At 33.8% G+C, this 9,623-nt stretch overlaps 1 protein-coding gene across 1 annotated transcript; it reads right to left on the bottom strand.

The window, feature by feature from the left end:
• Window positions 1-1,322: 1,322 nt before the first annotated feature.
• Window positions 1,323-2,048, bottom strand: LOC137577658 (uncharacterized). The gene is made up of 2 exons (XM_068291195.1): window positions 1,987-2,048; window positions 1,323-1,915 (listed from the first exon to the last, which is right to left on the bottom strand). The coding sequence occupies exon 2, from the start codon at window positions 1,887-1,889 to the stop codon at window positions 1,449-1,451; it is 441 nt and encodes a 146-aa protein (XP_068147296.1). The 5' UTR covers window positions 1,890-1,915; window positions 1,987-2,048; the 3' UTR covers window positions 1,323-1,448.
• Window positions 2,049-9,623: the final 7,575 nt, after the last annotated feature.

Below are 9,623 nucleotides of genomic sequence, written 5' to 3' on the forward strand. Positions count from 1 at the left end.
GCAAAGCTTTAGCTTCAGCTTCAGCTACAGCTCGAGCTCGAGCTCAACCAAAACTGGTCGTAGCTCCAAACCGAAACGAAACTCAACCGAAACCCAATGCCGACGAACGACTTGTGAATATTAATGTTTGCCGCCACAAAACAAAAAAACCGATTTACAGACAGATTTGCGATTGAAATTGTTAAAAAAAAAGAGACACAAAAAACAAGCGCAAACAAATATCTGGTGACAAAAGTTTTATATATGTATGAACCTCTCCCTCTCTGTCTCTGTCTATGACTATATAGGCTGCATATCGTATAATGAGGCAGACGACTTTAGTGTGCGTGTTAAGGATCAAATGAAACGAGTTTCATACCCAACTCCCGACAAGACCGACGCATGGCATGACAACTTGATAAAGATTTCATGCCTTTGATTAATATGTTAAGTCTCCGACGTTGTCTCTTCCTCTTCCTCTCACTCTCTCTCTCCCTAGAGAATGTCTGCAGGAACGGTACTTGGCGGCAAATACTAAATTGAAAGAAAAAATGCCAAGGGTTGTGCTTAGTTTCAAATGTGTCGCAGTCTCTATACCCTTTTGCCTGAGATCTGAGAAATAACCCCAGAGAAGTCTTTGGGAACTCTTAGTTATACAAGTTAGTTAGTTAACTAACTTAACCACTTCTACTCCTTTTAGTAGTTTCTTCTATTCCAAACACTCTTAGGATCTTTATCTTTACAAACATTTTACAATAATCAAAAGAGAAACTTATTACAATGTTTTTATTATACTTATTTCAAGGTTTTAAGATTAGAAACTTGAGGTCAGATATATAAGTTAATAACTGTTTAAGAGACACTCTTCTAACCGTCGACTTGAATACTAATTTGGTTCAATCCTTAGTGACATATAAGTCATACTGACCTTATCATTCGATAAATTTGCCAACGGAACCTTTCTCAAAGGATTCTTCTGAAAAAAAGGGATAACCCCTGAAGTCTTGATCTATAAGAGTGTTTAAATCAAAGATTCTGATAAATATTTATGGTGAAGATTGGGTAAATCCCAAAGACTTTCGCTGTAGGTGTTGTAAGAACTTCTTTGAACCTTTAGGAGTTAACAGGTTAAAGCAGAAAACTTAAGATACTTCGCATTGGCCGATTTTATTATCAGCAGACTTAGCCAAAGATTAGGTCTTTGCAATGGGCATGAAACATTTTGAAAGCTAAAACAAAGACTTACAAGAAAAGGACATCAAAGAAAAATGGGAATAAGACTTGGAAACTATAGCTCTAATTAAAACTGAGGAAGGCTCATTCGAATCCATTAAATAAGTAAATTTTTAGCGGCAATTTATTTTTTTTATTTCATATTTCTAGAATAATCTCATATATGTAGGAATTGTAGTGAATTTTGCTCAGCTCACGTTTTGACGTATGTAGGTCTTCTAGACTCGGTTTGAGGATTACTCTTCTTCAGGTGTTTCCTTTTGCGGCATCTTATCCCATACGGATGGTGGGCTACGGCATCTCGGCTCACGATAGCTCAAATATGTTGTCAATGGTGTATCAGGTGGCAAACTGTCACGTTTTAGTTTCCTATTGAGAAACTCGTCCATGTCCTTTTGTTCTTGTTTTTGCGCTTGCTGTCTGGGATCTCGACGTGGCAACATAGCGAGGCGAGCTTGTTGGAAGCGATTGAACAGCCCCTCAGAGCGACGATGGTCCTGATAATTGCGCTCAAGGAGTCGATCATATCGTTCCAATTGGGACACTGGCGGTGTTACTTCTAGGGCGGACGCCAGTTCGGGTTCATCGCCCGATCCTTCTTCGCCATCGCTTCTGGCTTCGTTGTGGGGAATACGCTGCTCCTCCTGGTCCTCCTGATTGTACATAGCGCCATCCATGTTCAAGTGATTTCTTTTACGAATTCCTAAAAAACGGGATAAAGTTCTGTAATTATTTGCTTTATAATTTTTATCTTTTTTTTTTTTTTACACTAACTTTTCGACAGTCTTTGCTGAATGATTTGCAAGTTTTTATTTTGAGAGTTGTCAGGGTTTCCCTTTTTCCTTTGGCTACTCTGATTAATGATTGATGTAATTAGTATAAAGTGATTACGTCGATAAATCGAACTTTCCGCGTCCGCGTGTGTCTGTGTCATCACTAAGTGTAAGGGAGATGATAGTCATAACAGAGAGTAAGAGAGAGAAGACAATAGTGTCTTAATGCACATGTGAATCACGGTGAACTGATATTTTTGAATTTGAAATTACAAAATAAACTTTTAGTTGTTCTTAACTCTAAAATATTTAAAAGCTCTTTAAAGAAAAAGGTAAAAAAGACATTTAGTATAAAGAACTTTAATTGGTGCTACTAAAACCTTAATTCTCAATCAATATATCTCTGAAATCTATATGAAAGACTCTCCAAAGATTAGGACTTGATTTGAGATATAACTTTTTTAAGCTAGTCAAAATAAAGTCTGACTTGAAATTAAGAAATATTCTTTCCAAAATTTCTTAAAAAATCTTCCAAAACTCTTAACTTAGGTAGGAAATTTTATGAAATATTAAGGATTTTTTGTTTAATAATATAACATGCATTTTGTTTCACATTTCCCTCTTTATCAAACGACTTTTTAGTTCTCTTTCTTTTCTACAGATTCAAAAATTGAAAAAAACGCCAAAAAAAAATCAGATTCAGCGGCTATAAATTTGATTCTTGTCTAAATTGTGGCACACAAATATGAACTTGATTTTGGATATAGCATATAGCATTGTCTGATCTATTTATAAACGACATACATACATATATTTCGAATATGGAAAAGTCTTTAGAAGAAATCGCTAGAATTTCAAGATTTTTCGAAAACGGTATTGGATATGTTCTTTAATCCATCTAAATAAATAATCAAAAGGTGTTATTTTAAACTTTATTCCTTTTTGGATTATATCCGAATATATGTACTTCGATCTTGTTTGGAGATCGTCTTCATGTAAAATTGGCATCTGGAGTTTTAAACTTCGAAAAATCTTGTTAAACATTTCTAAAAGGGTCCTAAAAGTTAATAGACCTCGGAACCGGTAAACAAAAGGTTTAATCTATATCAAAAATGTCGCCAAAACAAGCAACATGAAAAGGTTGGAAAAGGTTTTCTAAATTAAATAGAAATTACATTTCTAAATCGTTTAAAAAAAGTTTGTAAGATCTTTAAATTTGATGTTGGAAAAGTCAAACAACTGCTGAAAATTCCCCTAATAACTTTTTAATTAACTGACTAGGCAGATTGACAAATGGATATATCAATAGTGATTCCTATATTATCGCATTCTTTCATCGCGTTACAAACAACAGAAAAAAATGTATCCACTCTCTAAGACAGAGTATAGAGTGAGGGGGAAAAAAACACAGCACACGAAACACGCACGAAACGGAATGGAGGTGTCTGGTGTGTTTTAGAACATGACAATAAATCAAGTGCAAGTACAACTTGAAGTTTGAATCCAGGCACACTACAGGCCGCCGCTGTAAGGGGCTAAGCGGGCTAAGGGGGCGTATGGATAACGAATAGCTTTGCCATTGAGATTTTTCTAATGCACGTTCAAGTTAAATGAACTGAAAGACGAATCATGCACAGAGGAGAATTGAAAGAAAAACGAAGGCAAATATCAAAAAATTGCATGTACCTACAGTTTCGTGAGGGCAAATAATCGGTTAATAAATCTGTTTATTTTCAATTTCTAAAGCAAAAAGCAATTGCAATGAATCAATACCTTTAGTTTTATGTCGCCTGATGTTGGATTCTAAATATATGTGGCTATAGCTGAAAACGACCATTGCTTATTCATGTTTTGCTAATAGAATTCAAGTCTTTGCCAATATAATTTATATTTGCTTCAAGCAGAAACTATTTTGCACTTAAATTGAAAGTTTAAAAGGAAAAAATGACGTTCAACTGGATGGATTCAAATTCGAGACTCAATTCAAGTAGTTAAACTATTTGGCCAGACTACTTTATTGGCCAAAACCTGTTGAAAAAGTTAGAATTCAGTTGAAGGTGGTGAATTCGAGATGTTTCAAACTTTGGATTCGTTTTTAGCCAATTTGTTTTTGGATTCTGATACATGCATTCCTTCAACATTTATTTTCGTATCTTTTACAACTTTTCATGTTACAGACGTCAAAATGTTACCTCGGTCAAAATTGTGTATTCATTTTGTCATAAAACAGTTGAAAACACACACATGAATCTAGGCACTAGACATATGTAATATTGACTTATGTACTTAGTTATGTATCTGAAGTTTACATAGAAAACAACAAAGTATTTTGCATTAAATAGTATTCAAAGACTCGAAGAATCTAACAACTTCTGGATAATACAATTGGAAAGAATAGACGAAAGATTAAACAAAAACAAGAAGCTTCTAGTGACAAAATGCCATTCAACTAAGCTAAAACTAGTCATAAAACAGGAAAAGAGTTGGAAAAGAGCCAAATTTAAGGTGTTACACTCACAAAAGGTGATCATGGAACTATTTCCATGATCAGCCCTGTGGGTTTAACACTATAAGAAACTATTTTTACACATATTGGCAGAACTAGTATCCTTATATGGTAAGTGTTGGTCAATAGAGCGGTTGAAAGAGCCTCGCAAAGTCCCAAAAGATAAGTCCTAATTGACATGAAAAGTAGTCTAACGAAAGGCAAAAAGTCCTTCAACAGTCTGTCAGTAAAGTTTCTTCTCAGGATCCAATTGTCATAAGAGTACTTACTGAGAAAATTTGACTTCGTTTTCAATCCAAAACAATCCAGTTCAGCTTAAACTTTTAGAAAAGAGAGATAAGAATAGTTCAATGTCTACAAATACATATGTCCTTAGTTGATCTCAACTAATTTTTTTCAATATAAATTAAGAGAATTATACAATTCGAAATTGAACAAAAACGAGTTGGATTTTACTTATAAAGCAAAGCATACATAAGAGTTAAAAGGCTACAAGTACTTATTTTTAGGTTTTCCAACATAAAAGAAAAATGCAGAATTTTCTTATAAATTGAATCCTCTAATGAACATTTATAAACAAAATTTTAGTCGATTTTAAAAGCAGTCCAAAGCAATACTTCAATTCTATCTATGCTCGGAGATATGATATTAAAATTGTCTAAATCTAGTCAAATACTTTTTCAATACTTCAAAAATACTTCCAAAAAGTTAACTTTCGTTATGTCTATTTCAAAATTTGTTGGAAAGTAGTTAAATTTGGCTTATGAAAACTAATTTGATAGACAATTTTGCCTCCATTCGAATAATATGACATTTAAACATGGCTAAAAAACACAATTGGATAGGATCTTCGAATTGATGATTTTTTAGATATAGATGGCACATTTCTATTATATATCTTTTAGATGATTTCTAAATAAAAACTCATAACATAAATCAAAGTCTTTTGAATGCTTTTTTATGCTTTAGAGGTTTTTGTTGAGGAACCAATCATTAGATGGCATAATTGTCGGCTCAGGGGAATCATTTGGAAGACCAACGACAACATAATGCAATAAAAAAATACACACAAATAAAATGGAAATGAACAAAAAGGGAAAAACGAAAAACTGAGAAAACACAATGAGGGGGATGGCCGGAAATAGGCAAAGGACATCGACAGATGACGGACAATGAAGGAGAAGGATGAACCGAAATATAAAACGAAACGAAACTGAACTGAACCACCCTCTAAAAGCGATTGCATGGCCCAACTGAGCAGTAATGCCCTTAACACATAAAGTCACAAACAAACACAAATGCAAATAGTGTGTGTGTGTGTGTGTATGGGTGTTTGGGTGTGTGTGTGTGTGTGTATTAGAGAGTTGCCTTAAGCGTTAGCAAGCAAACGAGCATAAAGCACGCGTGGTAAAGTTTCCTCAATTCCAACCACCACCACAACTCACACCACCCACAAAAAAACACCCACCCAACGCCCACAGCAGAAAGCAGTGCAAAGCAGAAACAGAAGAGAAAAGGAAGAGAACGTAAAACGTAGCAGAATAACAGGAACAAGGACAGCAACAAGGATAGCAATGAGGACAGCAGCACATCAAATAGAAGGCAAAACTTTTCAGCTCAAACTTTTCTTTCTCATTTTCGTCTCTGTGTGTGTGTAAATGTTTGCCGTGCTCTTTTGGCTCCCCCTTTTTTTCCACTGCTCTGCTTAGCTTAGCTCTCCTGGGCAAATATTTAATTTTTATAAAGCCCTCCGCAACACCCACCCCCCTCTCTCTCTCACAGTGTGTGTGTATTTCTGTGCAAGCTTTAAAAAATATTAAAGGATAAACGCCATGGACATAAAAACGCACATTTTATGACAGAGCAGACTGAAACTGAGCCCAAAGCTTAAGCCGGCAGGAGCAATTTGGAGGGCGGGAGGGGGGTCAGTTGATAAAAAATTAATTTATTTACCAAACAAAATACATATACATATGTATATATTACAGGTAGGCTACCCATAACCTATAACCAGGATATAGTATACAGGACATGCGTGACATTTCATTTCATTTTGAGCCTCTTTGCCAAATGGCACAATGTCCTTGCCCTCGCACTCGCCCTCGTCCTCGTCCTCGTCCTATTACTCGTTGAGGTCCTTTGTGTGTTTCCATTACAATGCATGCATGTACATGACGGGCCCATTCATTAAGTAAATGAAATGGTGAACTCACAATACGTCAGAATTCATATACAGGGTGACCAGATGGGCTCCCTTTATTGATTGAGTCATAAATTATTGAAAATTCTCCAAGCATTTCGAGTAGTCAAAGATTAGAAATCATGCAGTAAATAATTGAAAATTACAAACTTACCAAATAACACATAAAAGACCCTCAGTAGGTGGCAAATTGACTTTTGTGTCTTATCCAACACACCCACAGTTTAATACTCTTTCTCTTTCTCCCTTTGTTATATAACATAAGATTGAATGGAATGCAATATAATGTAAATCTTGGAATACAAAATAATTTATACTTTAACTTTGTATGTGAAAATATAAAAAATAAAATTTATTTCTTAGTTGTTTATTGCTTAATTACTAATTACTTACACAACAAATTACAACATTTGCATTAAAAATAACATTTTGTTATATATTTTATATATTTTTTTAAACATTTTTATCATTATTTTAATACTTTAATATGTTTAATTAGAAGTAAGTAACAAATATTGAAAAATTCTATATTAATTATACGATTTTTATTATTATTATACTAAGATTGAATCGCAATTACAAATTAAGTTCAATCCTCGGATTTGGTATAGCTACTAAGCCTTAAGTTAACTTTTTGGGGCTTTTTTTTTTTTTTTTTTTTATTTGTTATATACATAAATTAATTCTAAAAGATTTTTAAAAGTAAATTTACTAAAAATTAATAAAAAACGTAAATTTACTAAAAATTAATAAAAAACGTAATTTTTTTTTTTTTTTTAATTTTTAGTAAATTTACTTCGAAAATCTTTTAGAATTAATTAATATAATTTACTAAAAATTAATAAAAAAAAATTACGTTTTTTATTAAATTTAATAATTAATTTACTAAAAATTAATAAAAAACGTAATATTTTTTTTTTTTATATTATTTTATATTATTCAAGTTTATAAGATTTTTCAAAGTAAATTTACTAAAAATTAATAAAAAACTTCACCCCCAAAAAGTATTAATTAATATAAAAAATAAAAAAAAATTAAACAAATTAAAAAAAACCCAAAAAGTTAGCTTTAGGCTTAGTAGATATAGCTAAAATTTATTAAAAATAAAAAAAAAAAATTTACGTTTTTTATAAATTTCTAGTAAATTTACTTTAAAAAATCTTTTAAGCTTGAATAATATAAAATTTTACATATTTTTTTTTACCATTTCATACTAAAAAAATCTTAATTTTTTAGTTACATTTGCGAAATTCTTCAAAATTTCTTAATATATTATCTACTCTATCTTCCGATTTTTATGAAATTTAAAAAAAGGAATTTGTTTAAGGATTTCTCTTTTGAAAATTGCAATTAATTACAATTTTTTGTACTCTGGTAACCCTAAACTAACCTATACAAAATGGAGAAACCACTAAATATGTGCCCATATTTGCATATGTGTGAGTGACTCTGTGTGTGTGTGTGTGGTGTGTGTGTGTGAGTGTAAGGGCTGGGTATTCGCTAAGCGAAGAGAAATCCTAAAAGGAAAAAAAAGACAACAAAAACAAAAATGAGGAGATTCAGGCAAGGCAATATCGAAAAATACTAAAAGGGCCCAGCCGAGGACGAGGACGAACTGCCCTGTCCTGGCCTGGCTTGCCTTGCCTTGCCTTGCCTTGCCCTTTTGTCCCGTCGTCCCTTCGTCCCTTTTATTTCATGTTTGCTGCCCCGCTAGCAATAGCAGCGGAAACATGTTCAATTATCACAGAGCAGAGCAGAGCAGAGTAGAGTACTTTATTGTTGCTGCTTTTTTTCCTTTTACCCCGATGACGATAGACGACAGCTCCACACACACACATACAGAGAGAAACACACACCCAGAGATCCCAAATGGTTGTGCCAGGGTTAAGCTAAATTCATGCAATGCGGTCGGACGTAGCGACGTTGCTGATGTGTGTGTGTGTTACACCCCTTTATGGCCAACGCGGGGGCTAGTGGGGCGGAGGAAGGGGTGGGGTAGAGCAAAAAACACTGTGCAACATATGGAATTGGCGTGTCGAGTGTGACGAGACGAGGTCGTCGCTGGGTAGACTTCTAGAGCCCCACAAAAGGGGGCTGAGTAGGCGCGCATAAAACACTCAACACGGCAACCCACGCATACATCAACACACACCCAACACCCAGCACACACATGTCAAAAAGAGACAGTGATAGAGAGAGAAAGAGACAGAGTAGGAATTTTATGTGTAAAGCGCCCCTGGGAATATGCTGATATAATTTATTTTAAATCTCGCCCGTTTGCTCGCTTTAAATGAAAGCATTTATTATGCCATTGCCAAAAGGAAAAGCGTTGGGTGGAAAACATAAAAAAAATGAAAAGCATTTGGCCAGCTAATTAGCTTCAGGGGCTAAAGCATATATGAGGAAAACAGATTGGCGTAAAAGAATTTCCCATCATATGCAGAATAGACTTTTAATTTTAGCACAAAACCTAAAAAAAAAAAAGAAAACCAAAGAAAATGTGTTGGCTCGGGGAAACTGCCACGGATGGAAGGCTAAAAGGGTTGGGAACAATTAACGTGGGGATAATTTATATGGGAACAATTAGATTACAAAGTAAAGCAGGTACATACAAAGTATGACTCATATTAAGCTCTAGTAATTGCTGTCGATAAAAAACTTATTAGTAAATTTTGTGGGGAAATTTGACAATGATTCATTTAAGACTTACTTAGTAATTTATAAGTAATTAGACATAAAGAGTTAAGTCGATATGCCAATAAAGAGTTTAAAAATATTCAAACAAAAGTTTCAAAGGTTTAAATTAAGGTCCTAAGAAGCTTAAAAGGTACTTAATACTAAGTCTTTACTAGTTTAGTAGATTCATTGGCCCAAATCCATTTCTAATTTATGATGATGAATGATTATCAACCTCTTTCTCTAGAAAACTCTA

Source organism: Drosophila tropicalis, unplaced genomic scaffold, assembly GCF_018151085.1.
Source record: "Drosophila tropicalis isolate 14030-0801.00 unplaced genomic scaffold, ASM1815108v1 contig_593, whole genome shotgun sequence".
Classification (NCBI taxonomy): Eukaryota; Metazoa; Arthropoda; class Insecta; order Diptera; family Drosophilidae; genus Drosophila; species Drosophila tropicalis.